The following is a 19,841-nucleotide window of genomic DNA, read 5'->3' on the forward strand; positions in this document are numbered from 1 at the left end:
ATAAGTAAACTTTTAAAAAAATGAATTGCCTTGTAGTTTTAAATCTTGTTTCACATCTACCTCACTCTCCTGCATGGCTATGCACACTGCTATATCACAGTATCATTATCCCAACTGCGCATTGAGTCAGGGCTGGTGTTGGAGGATTTGTCATGTACTGTCCTGCCTTCTGATGTATTAGAAACACTATAGACAAACATTCTATAACCTCCTTTACTGTTTATGTGATGAGGGCTCTGGGTTGATTTAATGTTTTTGTTCCAATCAGACCTATTCAGACTAATGTACCATATTGAATATGATCATAAATTCAAGTTTGCAATTTTAACTCTACTTGGAGATCACAGCTCTCCCTGACAACTCAAGTGTACTTCATAATTAAATATATACCTGAGTGGACCTAATTCTCTGATATACAAAACACATAATGAATATATGTCTGTGTTTATGTAAAATATATGTTTTGCTAAATTCAGAGTGAATATTTCAACAAAAATACTAATTCAAAAAGACATAGGCACCCCTATGTTTACTGCAACATTATTGACAATAGCCAAGATATGGAAGTAACCCAAGTGTCCATCAATAGATGAATGGGTAAGAAAGATATGATATATATATTTACAGTGGACTATCACCCAGCCATAAAGAAGAATGAGATTTTTGCAACAGTATGGATGGGCCTAGAGGGTATTATGCTAAGTTATTATAAATCAGACAGAGAAAGAAAAATATTATGATCTTACTTATATGTGGAATCTAAAAAACAAAACAAATGAGTAAACAAAAAACCAGAAACGGACTCATACAGATAACAAACAGGTGGTTGGCAGAGAGAAGAGGGGTAGAGAGGTGAAAGAGACGAAGGGGATTAAGAGGTATACAGACTTCCATTTATAAAATAAATAAGTCACAGTGATGAAAAGGACATCATAGGGAATAGAGCCAATAATTTTGTTATAACTTTGTATGGTGACAGATGGTAACTACACTTATCATGGTGGGCATCGAGTAATGTATAGAGTTGTCAAATCATTGTGTTGTTCACCTGAAACAAATATAACATTATACATCAAATATACTTCAATAATTAAAATTTTCTTAATAATGTTTTATTTATCATAACTTGATAACATTTTTTGATATCTGATAGGACTATGTCTTTTTTTTTTTTTTAAGTAGGCTCCCCACCCAATGTGGAGCTTGAACTCAGGACCCCAAGATCAAGAGTCGTGTGCTCTACAGACTGAACTAGCCAGGCACCCCAATAATAACAATTTTCTTTAAAAGAGTTAATATTTTGGCCCACTACTATAAAATGTTGAGGTTTTCCTTTTAGATCAGAGCCTTCTACATGGCAACTCTTTTCTGTGAAAGGACACCTATAAACTGGCAGGTTGAGGTATTGTTATCAATAATTCAGTAAATTGTAGCAGTTATTTTTTTTTAATTTTTTATTCATTTATGATAGTCACAGAGAGAGAGCGAGAGAGAGAGAGAGGCAGAGAGAGAAGCAGGCTCCATGCACCGGGAGCCTGATGTGGGATTCGATCCCGGATCTCCAGGATTGCGCCCTGGGCCAAAGGCAGGCGCCAAACCGCTGCGCCACCCAGGGATCCCTGTAGCAGTTATTTTAAACTTGTATGAAAAAAGTTACAGTCATCCCAGTTAATGACATGGAGGTAACAGAGAGGGAGAACTAAGAAAGGAATATAGAACGACACTGACATGTGATTAATATAATTCGCAAGTCTGCTGACATCATTTGTTGATCAAATACCTTCTCACAGGGGATCCTTGGGTGGCTCAGCGGTTTGGCGCCTGCCTTTTGCTCAGGGCGCGATCCTGGGGTCCCGGGATTGAGTCCCATGTCGGGCTCCCTGCATGGGTCCTGCTTCTCCCTCTGCCGTATCTCTGCCTCTCTCTCTCTCTCTCTGTCTATCATGAATAAATAAAATTTTTAAAAAATACCTTCTCACAAAGAAAAAATAATATTCATATTCAGAGCTTTATTTCTTTTTCAAAAACTTCATTGCTTTTGAGTTATTCATGTTAAGCACAATACTGTATATAAAGTTATTTTGATTTACATAAGTTGATAATTTCATCACAAATAGGAATCTATCTTGGAAAAGTTAATGAACTTTGTCTATGATTTTAACACATAACCAAATACTTGCAAAAAAAAAGTTGGGCACAGAAAAAATTTCAATTTTGAAGCCTGACACGCTGCAGAATTTTAAGACAGGGTTAACTATTCATCTTCCTTAAATAATTCTAACTGAAGTAGAATTGAGCTGGTACTTGTGATTTCTCTGGGAAAGTGGTACAAACACTTGTAATAGCAGAGACATCTCAGGAAACTATTGGCTTAATGGCATTTGGCAAATTATTTACCCTAAAGGGAGACATTTACTGAGGTCACGGTAGACAGATGAGTCCCAGATGTGACACAGTTTCATTATATTTCACACAGGAAGCTGACACATAATTAACGTATGATTAGGGATTACTTACAGCTTTTGGATGCAATAGAAATATTAAAATCATACTATAGTATTTTATCAGTAAAATCATTAAGACTGTCATTAAATCATAGTTAAGTATTTTCTAAAATTTTAATTTCCTAGAAATGTGAAAAAGCCCCATCTTGAATGCTGGCTGTTAGGGCTTGACATTTTTCAGGAGGGATGTGAGCACATTCTGCAAAGCCAGGCAGAGACAAGTGACCCATTCTCATTTCCTCTTTGGCCACAGAACATGTCCAAGCACAGGTCATCCTACCAGCTGCAGCAGACACCTCTCTGGATTGAGTTTAGGTCATGTTCTAGGCAAAACTATAAAATGTTTCTTGTGCATGTCCACCATCTTTTAATTGTGTCTACGCACCATATCACGGTGCCCACCCAGCTTGAGACAGCCACGCTAAGCTTCTTCTGTTCTTTCTACCCCCCTGCCCTCATGAAGTGTCTACGCCTCTAATTGTACCCACACCAGCAAGTTACCATCAGGTTCCCTTCTCTTCCTAAGCCAAGTAGGGATGTGCTTTAATCATCCCATGGTGCTCCATGCCTCTTAGGATGAAATCCAAACTCTTTAATGTAGCTTTCAAAGCCTCATTCCCACAGATCAACCCAACCAGCCTTGCCTCCTTGCACTTCCCCACCTTGCTCTCACCCCCCAACCATACTGAATTTCTGTGGGTTCCTCAAATGGAGTCATGTTCTTGATCATCTCCAGGCTCTACCGCTAGCTGTTTCCCTGCTGTACTGCCTACTTCTTCCCTAACACAAGGCCAATATTCATATGTATTTATGGAATAAAAGCAACGAGTAATCAATTAATTAAGTCTTAACCCATTGGTTAATTCAGTTAACTTGTGGTTAACTTCCTCTGTATTAATATTACCTGTCTTAATTGTATAGTGTTGTGGTCAACTGGTGAGATAGATAAATATTATAAATATATGTATATTTAGTTGTGTGTGTGGATAATGAGAAGTACAGAGGAAAAATGATGTATTCAATTTATTTTGGGTGAGATAAAGATTGCTACTTCAGATACAAAACTTTACTAACCAATATATTATTGACTGTTATTTTCCATAGCTTCTCTTTAAGCGTATGTGCATCTGTAACAGGCCAGAGCATTTCAAATACAATAGGTGAGCACATTTTCATTTTTATGCTCCTATAATATACCAAGAAAAGTTAGCAGTAAGCGTTTCTCGGCACAGACCACATAAAACTTTGAAAGAGCCCCCCTTTTTTTAATATTAAGATTTCTATGGTATATAATGGAAACTTCTACATAACTATTACTTGAATGGTTGGCATTAAGATTGTCTGCAAAAACAAATATAATAGTTGGGTAGGGGGTGGAAATGACTTTGTCAAACCTTTACAAAACAAGTTTCTCGGCTTGGAGAGTATTTCATAAAACTTCCTTTCAGCTCGTCTATTGTTTTTGATCCCAGCTATGAAAACAATGTTTTCTGAGTAAGCAAGTTGAACTAGAAATTCATTCTAGCACTGCATTCACTGAATACTTTGCCTTTCCTGATGATATTTGCTCTATTTCTGTCCCTAGGCCTGACTGCCGAGGTGCACTTGGACTCCCTGAAACAAAAAGGAGCCGTGAAACGCACGCTCTTCCTTGACAACCATGAGTCACATCTCATTTTCCCCCTCACCATAAAGCGGCAGAGATCCCTCCAATGCCAGGATTTTGTCGTTTACCTTAGAGTAAGCGTTCCAGAATCGCCTTTCTGGCTTCTACCACTCAGATTCAAATTCCAACCATTTTTCCCTGTTGAACCACAAAGACCCACATCAATTTTCCCTTCATAGGCGGAAACTTTACCATAAGGCCACACGCTCCATTCTTGAGCTCCGAGGCAGCTGACCTGATGGAGCGTGGCTGTTCATCCCCAAGGCTCCTTTCTGTTTCGCACACTATCCTGATAACAGTCCTCACTCAGGTGGTTTTCATTTCTCACTGCCTCCCTCCCCAGAAAAACCATAAACGTTAAACGCAAGTTATTTGAATTTTTCTCCTACGTGAGTATGTTCGGCCAGATGTTATCAATGTGCGTTTCAGAGCCAACTCAGGAAAACGTTTAGGCATCCAATACTTTTATTGAAAGCAATTTATGATTATATTCTTTTAAAGAAGTGTATATTTACAGTAACTCCGAAGGCTACCATGAAATAAAAGAGCCAAAGTATTTTTAACACTATTACTCCAGCTTCTTAGCAGTTGTGGGGTTATCTCTCGCTCGCTCGCTTTGTCTCCTCCCTTAATGGGCTTAGTGAGGGAGTGAGAGAACCCACTGAGGGCAGAGTTCAGAGACACATTCTAGAATGAAAAGCTGGGCACATACCCCTTGAGTCTCATTATGCCTGTGACTGGCACACATCTGAAGGTGGCACTCTTGCTGCATGGCCTAAGGTATAACTGTGTGCTCCAGGGCCTTTGTTTATGCCACCCGCTCAACTCTGAAGGGGTTCTCTTTTATTTTCTGAGGAAACTTCAAGTGTGCTAAAGATGTCCTGAAGTTCATGCAAGCTTAAAGAGATGACAAGAGGAGGAGAACCAAGATGTGTCCTCCCCACCCGCCTGGAGCCCAAGAGCACTCATAAACACTGCTGACCTCACAAAAACAAAAGTCCCAATTCACAAAACTCTCCATGCCATTTGTTATATATATATATTTTTTTTTCATTGCAATTTGACCAATCTGTGTGAGAACCTGAAGATTGCCTCCAGAAGCATTTATTTCGATGAAACCCCAGCTATAAACAAGATCATCCCCGAACATGTGCTAATTAAGCTGGCTACCATCTCCCCCACGAATCAGCATGTACCTGGGCCCGCTGCCATGATAGTCCCTGATCAGTTCCACTGGCTAAAGTCAAATGTCGCCTGCCTTTCACAGACTAACATCTTGTAGCTATTTCCCAGAGCCTTCCTTGAGTGTGTGATTATTTTCCCTAGGATGAAACTGAATTCCGAGATAAATTATCTCCAATCAACATTAGTTTGAATTACAGTTTGGACGAATCCACCTTTAAAGAAGGCCTGGAAGTGAAACCAATATTGAATTACTACAGGGAAAACACTGTTACCCAACAGGTAGGTCGCTGGCAGTCTTTGATGGTTGATTCTCAGGCCTCGAGCATCACTCCTGTGACCTTCAGACCAAATCTAGCCTCTTTTGTTTTCATTCCTGCACATAAACTCATGACACTGGGGAGACTTTCCCAACGTGTTTCCTGAAACACTGCATTATTGTGTTTTCAGAAGCCCTTCTCCTTGTGCAATGAGATTTAGTTTGTTCAAAATGTGGCTGTGATGGAAGCAAGATAGCCCATGATCCTCAAAACGCTGCCAGAGTGTTTATAGACATTTCAGGATGAATTGGAATCGGGCTGTTATGTCAATGAGGTTGTATTGGGAGATCACTGCCTCACATAGGGTTTCTAGCTGGGCACAATCACACTGAGTGAAATGAAAAGCTTTGGTTTAATTTGTGGAATCGTTCATACATTTCAAGAAAGAGGATATGATTCAGGTTTACCCAGATTATTCCTGATGCCTGTTTGCACAACACAGGCTCACATCCTGGTGGACTGTGGAGAAGACAACATGTGCATTCCTGACTTGAAGCTCTCAGCTAGACCGTAAGTTTAAATAAATAAACTTCAACGCTTTATCTAATGGAATACAGGTGTTTATTTAAAGCTTCTCTGGAGAAAGTATACACTTTCAACTACTACAAAAAAAAAAAAAAAAAAAAAACACTCTGCATGAAATTCTTGAGTTTGGCTATGCTTTGGGTTAGCCTGGGTCTTGGGTCAGTTCTTTGTCGCCGGTGTCAAGTGACACACCCTAAGATTTTGCCTGGGCTGTTTCATCTTTCAGCACAAGTGGGGAAAAACATTTTTTTGTTCAAAATGAACCCATCTGGAGGGTGACTCAGGTCGTGTGTACTTGCGTCAGTCCTATGAACAGCGGACTCAGGCTGGTTCTATCTATGCCTTACCCAAATTACGACTCAAAAGCATCCTTAAAATTGTCAAAATGAAATCAATTTTAACTTGCTAAAAAAAAAAAAATTAGTGGCACTCTGTGGAGTAAAGCAGAAGTGTCCCAAAATCACATTAAGAATCAAAGTGCAGGATCCCTGGGTGGCTCAGTGGTTTAGCGCCTGCCTTCAGCCCAGGGCATAATCCTGGAGACCCCAGATCGAGTCTCACATCGGGCTCCCTGTGTGGGGCCTGCTTCTCCCTCTGCCTGTGTCTCTGCCTCTGTGTGTGTGTGTGTGTCTGTCTCATGGATAAATAAATAAAAATTTTTTAAAAATTCAAAGTGCTTCAGGGCACCTGGGTGGCTCAGTTGGGGAAGCATCTGCCTTCAGCTCAGGTCATGATCTCAGGGTCCTGGGATCAAGCCCCGTTTGGCCCCTGGTCCGTGAGGAGTCTCCTTATTTCTCTTCCTCTGCCCCTCCCCCTGCTCATGCTTTCTCTCTCTCTTTCTCTGTCTCTGAATAAATAAAAAGTCTTCAAAAAAAAAAAAAAAAGAATCAAAGTGCTTCCCAGTTGCCTCTAATGGAGAATCACCAGTCCAGCACTGGTAAGTGCACTGCATTTTATTATGGAAAGAAATGAGACCATGATGTAAAACATCCTCTGTGGGGGAAAAGGAGATTCATGCTCCTCACCCCCCAGCACACACCCCCAAGGCCTATCCCCCCATCAGTGCTTGGAATTGCTTGGCAATGTTGCAGGGGATTTTTTTCCCCCAAACTTCACAATTTAGCCAGTGTCCTAAGCAATAAGCTTTGACTAAGAGTCAAAGTGGCAAAAGTCATTTGCAAATGTTGGTTCAGTTTGAGGTTTGGAGAGAATTAAATTTCCTCAAAATCCTCAGTCAGCTATTTGAGATCTTATTTTATTTTGCCTCTTTCTTCCCTCTTACCGTTCACTTGCCACGTGTGCACACATGCACGCACACACACACACACCATTCATTTCTAAACCATCTCCCTTCTCTCCCACCACTCCTCTTCTTCCTGCGGGGTGTGTGCAGTGATGTGGGGAGCTGCCTCCTTCTGGCTTGTGAGACAACTGTCAAATTTCCTGGAATTTTTGGTGGCAGATGGTTAAGTATGTCAGTAGCCTCCACAGTGGGAGGATTTACACCACTGGAATCAGCAAGTGCTACAAACTGGTACTCCCTTTTTTTTTTTTTTTTTTTTTTGAGAATACATTGTCAAATATTACCAGCACATCACTGGATGTTGTCCTGCCCTGCCCACACTGATGTGGTTCTCTGGGCTCTTCTCACCACCCTCTCATGGCAAACCATCTTCTTGTCCAAGCCTTATATTCCCACATCTTCCTTCTTTCCTCCCAAGTCTTTAAATAAAGTATCAGTGAATCCAGAGAAGTATGGCACCTAACACTCCTTTTAAACTGCATTTTTAGAGATAAGCATCAGGTCATCATTGGAGATGAAAACCATCTTACGCTCATAATCAATGCAAGAAATGAAGGAGAAGGTGCCTACGAAGCTGAACTCTTTGTGATGATACCAGAAGAGGCAGATTATGTTGGGATTGAACGCAGCAACAAGGTAATACCTTGCAAATTATTCAAAGTAGGAAAAGAGCTAGTTGTATATTTGAAGTTAAATTGATGTTAAGTAGAGCCATCTTAGCTGAGACTTTCTTCCCAAATAAAGGAGGACATAAAGGCACCTTTGGTAATCATAATAGCAATGAGCCAGGAAGGAGGAGGGGGGGTTGTCTTAAGCAGTGTTCATGTCTTTCTTGGCCATAGAGCAGATAAATTGGCCAAAGATTGAGAGCTGAAGCAAGGAAGAGAATACAGCTGGCTCAGAGGAGAAACTCACTAATGCCATCTATCAGCTTGATTCCCCTGCTAACTCCCACCCTCACAGGCCCTTTTCAAGCCTTTGTTTTTAGTTCCTTTAGGTCCCGGAAGGTCTGGTTTTCATTATTGCTTACGGAGGAAGCTTATGGACTCTGACCAGTCCCAGCTGAGCGCTGATAACAGCCTAGACAGGCACTGGAAAGGAAACACGTTCATTTTGCTTCCTTCGTGGTCCACCGTTTTGGGACCAGGACCAAGAAAAGCCAGGTCCTCGTCATTTGTCGGTTGGGCAGTGCCACCATTTATTAAACTGACACTGATGTTTTGTTTGTTTGTTTTTAATAATCTTTCCTTTCCTTATCAGACCATGAATCTTCCCACTCAGGGTATCCTTAGGTTCTGCTGTGTTTTTAATCACTTGGTCCAAAAAGCCATTATAAGTATATGGCAGGATAACGGAGAGAATCCCTTGTCTTCAGAAATGTACAGTCAAGGGTGGAGACCTAGCCTACCACTCTTTCCTGGCCATCACTGCACCTCACACAGAACCAGGCATAATGTTCTTTGAATGACTCAATACTCCAGTGAAAAATATTTCCTCTACAGAAATGTTAGCAAATTGTTGTGATGTTGTTATGTTATAGGCATTGAAAAACATAAGGAATATAAAATTCTCTACTCAAACCTCTAGTCTTGTGGTTTATGTTCTGGCTAAATTATCTTCTTAGTAAAAAAATAAATTCAGGTGAGTAATAATCGTGTATCTCTGACAGTCATAAAATCATGATTTCCTGTTGCAGAAATTTATAGAAAAGTATCACTATACACGCTCACATGCAAATACAATATAAACAAACAAAAAAAGTTCAAGTGTGTTATTTTAGAAAAAATTCCAAGGCTCCACTCACATTTTCACTTGATTCTTTCACGTCAGTCCACCCCTGACTTTGTTAAACAAAGCATCTATTCTAAAGTGTTCTTGTAGCAAAACATCCAGTGTACTGTTCGCTTTGTTGCATGGAAAATATGGGAGAACCTTTATCACTTCTATCTTTGGCTTTAAACCTCACAACAGACATTATCCATAATCTCAAAGAAGTCCTTAACTAATTTTCTTCCATCAGTTTTTCTTGGGCAGAGATGTAGCTCGGTCTTTGAATTTCACATGACGAAAGCCACGTTCTAATTTATTCTTTGTTTTGAAGCATTTTGAGGTTTGTGTACCTTTTTATTTAAACTCCGTTCAAGGTTTTTTTTTTTTTTAGACAATTCTCTCCGGGGGAAACATATTAGGATTATCTGATTGTAAATTTTGTTATTCTTTTGTTGAAAACATTCATCTTTTCGAAAATGTAGACGCTGACCTTCTCTTTCTCTGGAAACCTTCACTGAGCCAGACTTCATATTTCCCTTTGGTGGCTTTTTCTAAATTCTTCTAGGAATAAGGGCCAATGTGCTTTATATTATGATTATTATTGATATTATTACTGGTGTAAACAATTTATAATACAAAATTTACCATATTAGCCACTTTTTAAATGTGCAGTTCAGTGGCCCTAGGTACATTTGCACTGTTGTACAATATCCATCAATTGAAATGTGCTGGGTACTGCTCTGAGATCTTATGTGGATTCAATTTACTAATCCTCATAGCAGCCTTATAGAAAAACAGCAAGTCTATCAGTATCCCCACTCTATAGATACGGAGAAATTGAGTAACAGGCCCAAAGGTACACAACTATTATGTAGCAGAACCAAGACTCACACCTCCACTATTAGGTCTAATCCCATGCTCTTAACCACTGATCTACACTGCCTCCCAGAAGCTTTGACCTCACTTCCTTCAGGATGGCGTTTCTGGTGCTGAAATCTAGGTGCATGACCCCCTCTATCACTAAGACTCTCTCCTATCATAAAACTCAAACTGCACTGGTTATGTTTCCATTGCTTGTCACAATTGCTTGTGATGACTTTTTACAGTTGTTATGATCATCGGAAATTCGGTAAGGACAAGGAGTCTTTTTTATCAATGCCTGGTAAACAGCAGGTCCACAGTAAATATTTTTAGTGAATGAATAATATTTTAAGAGCTATAAATGGATTAGAGCAACAGTGTCCCTGGAGCAGCTAAGGAAAATAATCTAGAAATATCTAGAAAAACAATCATTGTTTCTCTCACTCACAGAAAGGAAATAAAGGTTAAAAAAAGAAAAAGGGTGGAGGAGGGAACTGGGGGAAAGAAAAGATCTTTGATTGATGTGAAAAAAGCTATTTCTAGAAAGCTGGAAAAAATGTACATATAACTTTTAACCTTTAGATAAGATAAAAATATTTACTATAGAAACTAAGTCCTTGAGTTATATTCAAAGGACTCATGGACATTTTTAAGAGCTTTTGCTGGTTCTTTTTTGCTGTTTTGAGGACTGAGTTAATAATTTGAACACAAAAGTTCTTTGTACGATTAGGGTTAGTAATAGATCCTTAAGATTTTAAATACATGCTAATTCTACCTTTCAGAAGAAAGAATGTTAACAGCTATTTGAAACTATGTTTCTTAGCTGCTTAGAATACTAACAGGTCACTGGGGTTATTTGGGGAGAGCATTATTAAATTGCCTCCAGATACCAGTCACTCACTCCTTTCTTATGAGTCTAAACAGACTTTTCAGTGGGGGTTGATTACAGGAGGGAGGATTTTATAGTTACTTGGGTTTCTATTTCATTTCAGACTCTTAGAAAGTAGGATGGGCTACTTCTTTTTATCTTCCATTTACTACTTTTTGCCCCACACTACTCCAGGCACTAAGAATAGAACAGACACACACACACACAAAAAAACCCTGTTCCTCTGAAGTTAATTTCCTCAAAGCATATGATTTACTTACAAAATTCTTCACCTGGATGTATTTGTCGTTTTCTTATTGGATCTTATTTTTTCTCAATGAAGTAGGAGGAATGGAATGGAGACTGGTTTCTGAAACTTTTACATGAAAAGTCACATTACTTCCTTTGAAATTTCAGTAGAGCCGACAGATGGACAAATGTTCCTCGTGTTCAGAGAACCCTCTTCCTCGGACCTCTCCTTGGGCAGAAATCCCCAAAAGGTTGCTCCTTTGTGAAAGTCTTCATGTTGCAAGCTTATCTCTGGGAATGAGAGTGACAGGTGGCACTTAGTGGCACTTAGTAAGTTAGAGGGAAATAATGGGTAACATTTGTAGCTATCACCAAAGGTGAAGCAGGGCCATACGGACATTATGTTTTGAAAAATGGAAAGGGGCTCAGGATGGAGAGCAAGGTGTGGATTTTAAAGCAGCTGGGAGTAGTGTGAAAACAAGAGATAGAGCTGGAACAGAGGGAAGGAGTTCAAAGATAAAGCTCCTTTACTTCTCATCTGGTGTAACCTTGAGAACTTGTCCAGGGCATAGTTCTAAGCACCTCTTCAAACTTGAGTTTGATACTTTCTAATGAGAATAAGATATAGGTAGAAGAAGGGAGACATGAAGCACGAGGTAAACATAAAAGTGTTCTCTTCCCATCTTAAGTGTTTAGAGGGTTGAACTAAGATTGGTCGTGTAATCTCAAAATGGGGCCATGGTGTGTAAAAATTTGTGTTCAGAGCAATTCTCTTGCAAAATACTCATTAAGTCGTATGATAGCTTCCACTAATACCTGTCATTTCAGTTTTTGCAAGAATAAATTTGTTCAGTGATATTTACTTATCTGTGATCTTCATGGCCCAAATTTAACAGTAGCAATAATAAAAATAATTCCTAAAATGTTCATTATTTCATGTATTAAGCATTTTCTTCCTCAGTGAAATGTACTAAGTATGTTGACTAAGCCAATTTCTTCCTATAATTAAACTTTGATTTTTTTTTTTCTATCAAGTTTCTCTTCTGACTTAACGGTTACACATGAACTCTTGGGCACAGTTGCCCACACAGGTGTTTGAAATCAAGAGAAGCTTCCCGGCCCACACATCGCTTTTGGGACAGGATGTAACTTATTTGCCTACTGAGCTCCATGCTGGTGTTCTTTCCCATTGCAGGGGTTGCGACCACTGAGTTGTGAGTACGAGATGGAAAATATAACCAGGATGGTGGTGTGTGACCTTGGGAACCCTATGGTGGCTGGAACAAATGTAAGAGAAAACCAGAAGACCTTACTAAGTTCTAATTGAATTTTTAAGAGAGCTAATACAAAGCTCCCCAATTAGCACTCAACAATTTAGCACCTGGCAAGTGAAACAAATTAGGCAGGAAATTACCACAGTGGTGGATTTAGCATTATAGCATATCGAGAGTGAGGAATCTGAGGTTAAGAACACAAAAACACGAATACTTTCATATGCTTTTTTCTTTGACTTTACTCTTACATGTCTTTTAGGTGCTACAAATTTGTGAATTTCTTTTTGGTACAGGTTTTTTTCTTGGGATATTTTTTCTTTGAATTTCACTGCAATTTTTTTTGTAATCAGTAAATGACTTAAGAAATGACATCATTAAAGATTTTAGCAAAGGTGATTAAGCTTTTATTTTTGACATATTTCCCGTATGAATATCATTCACAGCATTTCATATTAAAATGTTACCATAATCCAGCTTTTGAGTCAGCTTTACCAGGTCTGTATTTTTCCATGCATTTTAATTGAAGAATAATAAAATTGTAGCAAGAAAAAGAAAGAGTTAATAATGATTTATAATGTGCTTCTGAGAGAATAAGGACATGTTCTTCCTCTCTTTTTCTTTGTTTCCAGATTTAGGAACTTTTCATTCAAGATTACTTGTGGACAATAAGTTTATTTTATTCAATAGCCATTTAAATACATATAGTAACTTCTTATAATAAATACCTCAATAAATATCTCCATAAATAAATATCTCAATAAATAGGTGACCAGGCACTCATTCCTTTTTCAGGTATTGAAAGTGTTAAATCTAAACCAGAGATCATCTAAGATCATTAATAACCAACAGTAATCTTGGAACAAAAATTGGCCACCAGTGATTCTCAAAGTGGAGGGTAAAAATGGCTATGTGGTCTTAACCACAAATGTGTTTATGTGACTGGATGTCAATCCACTTAACCAACAAATAATTTTTGGAAGTCAAGGAAGTAAATTGTTTGTATTCATTTATCTGTGAGGTCTATAGTGGAAGAAACCTAATAGCTTTCTTATCTCACCCCTTAATGCCCTTAAATACATCAAATTTTATTGCATTCTGTTTTGTTATAAAACATTTTGATTTATTTACTTCTTCATTTCGTACTTAAAAAAGTAATCCTCAGATTGTAGTAAAATTCCAAATGTAAGAGCAGTCCTAAATATTAAAAAACATCATAAATCACCAACACCATTTATTTCAGTCCCAACATTTTAAAAAATAGTTGTCAAGTGACTTTTTATTTTAATTTAACAAAACATTCAAGGTAATATTTAGATGTATTTCTTCTGATTTGTGAGGAGTTATGTCACTTTCATATACTATGTGCCAGTAGGATTCATAAAAATGTGTACAATCTCTCAATCAGGAAAACAAAAAAAGTAGTGGTTCCACAGAGGTTCTTTAGAATCAGTGCCCAGAGATCTGGTGTTTGATTCTAGTTGAAAACATATGGGTCTTTTATCAATATGAAATTGTCATATCTTTGTTGTGTCTTTGTCCCAAGCTAAATTGTTCTACAATGAAGACCAACATTAGCCAGGCTTCATCATAATATGGCAAGATCCCCATTACTAGAACTATGCAAATAACAGCACACTCTTTCACATTCTTTCAACCATTTGTATTGTGCCCCTTCTATATGCCTCATCCTAAGCTAGAGTCTCACAACCTCAAGATGAAAATATACAATCCCCATTCAATAAGAAACTTGAAATTAGCAACCTTAGAGGTTGAGTGATGGGAAGAGTAGCGAAGGAGAGACAGGGAAAGAGAAAATTTCTGCCTGACCTGGCCTGTGGGACCAGACAGTATGTTGCAGGAGGATCTCTTGTCCTGAGCTTTGAAGAATGAGTAGAACCTCTTCAAGTAGAAAAAGCAGGAAATGTTTAAACAGGTTTCCATAGAAGAGAGAAGTTTATGTGCAAAGTCCTGGAGGTCTGACCAAAAATCGTACATTGTTATTATTAAGGAATTCATTGTGGCTGCGGCATAAGGATGCATAGGTTTAATAATTAGACACTCCTGGGTTTAAATCCCAGCTTTGCCATTTTCAGTGTGATACTTTGGACAAGTCACATTGAAATGGGAGAATTTCTGTGTTTAGAAATGTTTGGAGCAGTGCAACGATATGATGTAAATAAAGCCACTAGGGCAGTACCTGGTGTGCAGCATAATCAGTAAGGGCTAGTAAAATGATGATGAGGGTTTACAATAAAAACAATGATTTATTATTGTTCGTGTTAACATGAGTTTTGAATCACTCATGATTTGATTTGATTCTCATAATATAGTGGTCAAGAAAACAGGTTCTGGAGTCAATTTGCAGGAATTTCCACTCCAACTCTACAATTCATTTGCTGTGCTCCTGGAGGAAGGCACTTGATCTCCCTAATCCTCAGATTACTCCTCAATTGTAAAATGTCAGCAATCATAATACCTACCTGTGGGGTGGTTGTCATGATTATGTGAGGCAAGACACATAAGACTTAGCACAGTACATGGGAGAGTAAGTCATATAATTACTTAGCTCTTGTTTTTACTTTCTTATTTATAGTATCATTGCATTTACTTTTCCCAAAGTTTTAAAAATCTGTACTCAAAAAAATAAGCTCAAGTATAAAACTTTGAAAAATAAAGAAAAGTGGAAAAAACAATCCCTACACTCATACCTTAACATAACCATAGGATGTTATTCTGATATATTTTCTTACAATATACCCTCACTCCTGTAATTTTTCCATCGATAAACTTTTAAAACAATAGGTGAAACACATTGTACATACAACTATGTAATCTGTTTCTTTATGGATCATCATTACAATGAAGCATTTTCCACATTTTGCATAGAATTCACAACCATGATTTCAATGGCTACCTAAATGTGCATCAAACACAAGCATTACAGTTTTCCAAATCAATCATCTCTCGTATATTTAGGTTGTTTTTAATTTAGTACATAGGAAGGTGGCCAGAGAAGAGTTCATACAGGGCTAAATGAAGGGAAGAAACCACAATGTAGAGGGACTTGAACTGTCTGGGCCCTGCAATCTTAGTTGCATGATTTCCTCCCAGCAACCCAGGGTGGAATCCGAGAAAAAGACAGCAAGCTAGGGTGGGGATTTGCAAGGATGACTTAAAGAGATTTTTATGCTGCGTATAAAGTCCCTCCCTGTAATAAACTTAGTGTCTTGTGATTTTTTTTCTTCTAGTATTCTCTGGGCCTCCGATTTGCAGTTCCACGTCTTGAGAAAACAAACATGAGCATTAACTTCGATCTCCAAATCAGAAGGTCAGATCTTTGAGTGCCTAAAATTATGGTCAGCTTTCAATATTAGAGAAATCCATAGTGAAACGAATGGCCACTCTCCAAGCTCCTTAACCTTTAAAGGTCTCCTGAAATTAGAACTCAGACTTTCACAGATCATTTTTCCTTTGTTCTCGTTATTTCAGTTTTGTTTTGTTTTGTTTTGTTTTAGAAAAGAGACCCATTATATGAGCCAAGTTATTTTAGTGAAATTTTGTTCTGGGTACCCTCCCACCCCCATTTACCTCCATTTGTCCTCATTCTGATTCACTTCCCTTCTCCCACTCTCACCAACACCTATACTACATTCCCACCTTGCTCTCAGCTGGTGGTCAGCTAATCCCTGAGGATAAAAATTTTTGCAAAAAACAAAATGGATTATGCATTCGCAATCTTGAAATCCAACTATTCAAGAAATAATGAGTCTCTGACAATTTCACTGTGAGCACTATGGCAGGAAGCTGGTGTGATCATATATTGGTTCAGAGCCTTCATTCAGGGCCTTTTCTGGTAACTACAAGCCAAAGCATGTAAGTAGCTGCCACTTTTTTCTAAGACCCTTTTCAGATAAAAGTGTAATTACTACTTCCCTGTCTATTCTGTTTAATACTCCATGGCTGAAAATAATACTTAGTGAGTGGGAAGACTTGTGGGGAACAGTGTACATGAAAGCCCAACTGTGGACTTCAGGCCATTAGCCAGTAATGGGATCAATTTAATGACTGCAGGCCAGTATTAAAAGAAAAAGGAGATTGAATAGAATGGAATGTATCAGAGTCCTTCCTGTTCGTGAAACAATTCAATTAGATAAATATAAATGTGTATAGTAAGACACCCTGTGAAATGTATATATATATTTTTTATAGTCTGCAATTTTAAAAGTTTGAACAACATTGGTATAAATAGCATATGCTCAGTGTGATGAACCCTTATTCTAACTATAACACAACTCTGAAGTCAGTCTCTACAATTTGGTTCTCAAATCCTAGTGTGCAGTGTGGCTTAATCTCTAAACTTACCTTCTGTCCTATAAGAAGTGATTGGAGAGTGCTGACTTTGTGCAATGGATTACTTCTTAACAGCTACTTTGACTCAACGTTTAGGGTTTTTAAAAAATATATAAACTCTATAAGAATATAGCAGATTTTTTAAATGTACAACCTAGAAGTGCCTGGATGGCATAGTCAGGCAACTATCTTCGTTTTGGCTCAGGTCCTGATCTCAGGGTCATGAGATCAAGCCCTGAGTTGGGCTCCACACTCAGCATGGAGTCTGCTTGGGATTATCTCTCCCTCTCCCTCTGCCTCTCCCACTCATGCATTCTCTAAAATAAATAAATCGTTAAAAATTAAAAAAAAAATTTAATCTACAACCCATATCACAAGCCACACCCCCTAAATTTTATGATAGATTTCTAATAAGGAAGATTTTCTAACTTACCTTAGGTCTTATTCTGATCGTAATTAGGTCTTTTTTAAAAGTTTAACTTAATATTTTCTGCTAGAGATTTAAAAAATGTTTACCCTATTAGGGGTAAGATGCAGACAGAATGAATTCTATAATATCATTTTACCAAAAGCTTATTAAATCACTTCTTTGTATCTCTATAAATGTGTATTTTCCAGAAGTTTCAGGTAGTCCTAAATATTTTCATTTGAGAAATATTTGTAAGTTTTCAAAAAAAAAAAAAAGAAAAGAAAAGAAAAGAAAGTAAAGCACTCCAGTGAGGACCACCATCACTTCAGACAGTGGCCTAAAGTTTCCTTTTTCTCACCATCACTGTCTGTGACATTGGTCCTGCAATGGCATGAAGATATATTTGTCATGAAATTTAAAGCCTTTATTTAGAAAGAAAATCTGGTGCAAAGATGCAAAGCAAATTCCTTGACACATCCTTCTTACTTTTGATTGCAGTTACAGGTAATAGAATGAGTGTAACTAGTAGTTCATTCCAAGGAGCAAAGGATAACAAATGATGTCCTAAATGCCTTCTCCAAATCCATCCTGGAGATCATCATTCAAATAGTGAACTCAGCAATGAAGTATTAAATTTGATGGAAAATGGAAATGGTCACAATTCAACATCCCCCTTCATCTAAAAGAATGGACCATGATTATATTCCATCCTTACATGCTATAGCAACTCATGACTGTTTTAACATTAACCTGAAAAAAATATAAAAAGGCAGAAATGTAGAACTAGAGAGCATCCAGGAACATACATAAAGCATCAAATTCCAAAACCAGACATTTCAGAGATAAAGAGAATACTTTATCTTTCTATCTGTTTGAGAATACTTAACACTGAGGTAAGCATTAATCTACATGCTTTGCCTGGCCAACTCCAAAGACATAAATAAGTATTTAGTGGCTAGTTTGCATTCAATTTAAATGTGTTAAAACAAAGATAAATTAAACCAAGTGCTCTGAAGTCTAAATTCTTAAGCTTTTGACCACATTGACCTCTGTTATCCACATTTAATGCCCCTTTCCACAAACAGAACCCAACAGAGAAATGAGACCTTATATATTAATAAATTTAAAATATTTCATGTTACCAAATGTTTGCATTAAATGGTCTCTTCATGCCGTGGCTTTGTGTGACATGTAAACATTCTCTTCCCTGTGTGAAGTGGTTCTCAGATAGCAATTCCCACATACAAATAGGTCCTCATGATGTCACTGAAATTGCTTCCTTGGCAATGGTGAGATGAACACTGTATTTGCTGATGTGCCAAAGACCACAGAAGGCGCAGAGGGAATGTTAGAAAACTCAAACTGGGAAACAGTAAGGAAAAAGAAAAAAGCATTGAAGTGATAAGTAAAAAACATGTTTATCCTTGTGCATGACATAGGGTGTAGTCGTGGAGAGGAAATCCTTCATTCCTGCGTAGAACTAGCACCAATGATATAAATAGCTCAGTGTCCAAGCCAGTGATGGATGACTTGTTTGAACATAGCAGTGGTATTAGCAAGGGAGGTTTCCTTCCAGGAAAGAGGTCAAGGAAGCATCTAAGTTGTATATCAAGCCTGGTGCCTTTCTTACCAGGAGATGTTGTTGATACCAGTGGTTGATTGCAGTACCAAGTGTCATGGCAAGGCTGTGTGACAGAGGACGATTTTGTTTGTGAACCCGATCTAGTCTCCACGTCTGCCATTGCTCTCACTGTCAAATAGCCTCTGCAAGCTTCAGATGAGACTTCTGTCCAAAGACGATTTCAGTGCCTAACATCTATATACATTTTCAGGGTGTTGTGAGTAAAGTCAATTGTGTCATTTTAACCACATGGAAACAAAATGCAATGAAATTGTGGGACAGCTAAACTGAAACTTGTTTTTGTTTGTAATTTTTATATCTACTGCTGCAGAGCAGTGAGAACTAGAAAATTGAACCAAGTCTGGGTAAGGTGTGAAACAATGAGATTTCAATTTCTAAACTACAGAGTTTCCCATAATGCATTTGGAACTACACAGTATGCAACAAGTAGAATTACTTAATGACTCTTGCTGGTTAGTAATTCAGTAATTTAAAAAAAAAAAACACACAACAAAAACCTTTTAGTTATATTCCCCAAATGAATGAGAACATACAATGTTTGTCCTTCTCCAATTGACTTACTTCACTCAGCATAATACCCTCCAGTTCCATCCACGTTGAAGCAAATGGTGGGTATTAAATAATAGTGAAAGGGAATATAAGGGAAGGGAGAAGAAATGTGTGGGAAATATCAGAAAGGGAGACAGAACATAAAGACTCCTAACTCTGGGAAACGAACTAGGGGTAGTGGAAGGGGAGGAGGGCAGGGGATGGGGGTGAATGGGTGACGGACACCGAGGGGGGCACCTGACGGGATGAGCACTGGGTGTTATTCTGTATGTTGGTAAATTGAACACCAATAAAAAATAAATTTATTATTTAAAAAAAAAAAAAAAAACCTTTTCGTTGTCTGATTTTCCCCAGATGTGATGATAATAA

General features: G+C 38.1%; 1 protein-coding gene across 1 annotated transcript in view; it reads left to right on the forward strand.

Annotated features, from left to right (window-relative positions):
• Nucleotides 1-19,841, forward strand: part of ITGA8 (integrin subunit alpha 8) — a 169,267-nt gene that overhangs the window by 98,724 nt on the left and 50,702 nt on the right. The window contains exons 16-22 of the mRNA XM_038530016.1: nt 3,609-3,664; nt 4,090-4,244; nt 5,497-5,634; nt 6,115-6,182; nt 7,989-8,136; nt 12,444-12,536; nt 15,771-15,850. Coding sequence (XP_038385944.1) covers nt 3,609-3,664; nt 4,090-4,244; nt 5,497-5,634; nt 6,115-6,182; nt 7,989-8,136; nt 12,444-12,536; nt 15,771-15,850 — 738 coding nt within the window. The remainder of the gene's footprint in view (nt 1-3,608; nt 3,665-4,089; nt 4,245-5,496; nt 5,635-6,114; nt 6,183-7,988; nt 8,137-12,443; nt 12,537-15,770; nt 15,851-19,841) is intronic.

The sequence above is a fragment of the Canis lupus genome, chromosome 2 (genome assembly GCF_011100685.1).
Source record: "Canis lupus familiaris isolate Mischka breed German Shepherd chromosome 2, alternate assembly UU_Cfam_GSD_1.0, whole genome shotgun sequence".
Lineage (NCBI taxonomy): Eukaryota > Metazoa > Chordata > Mammalia > Carnivora > Canidae > Canis > Canis lupus.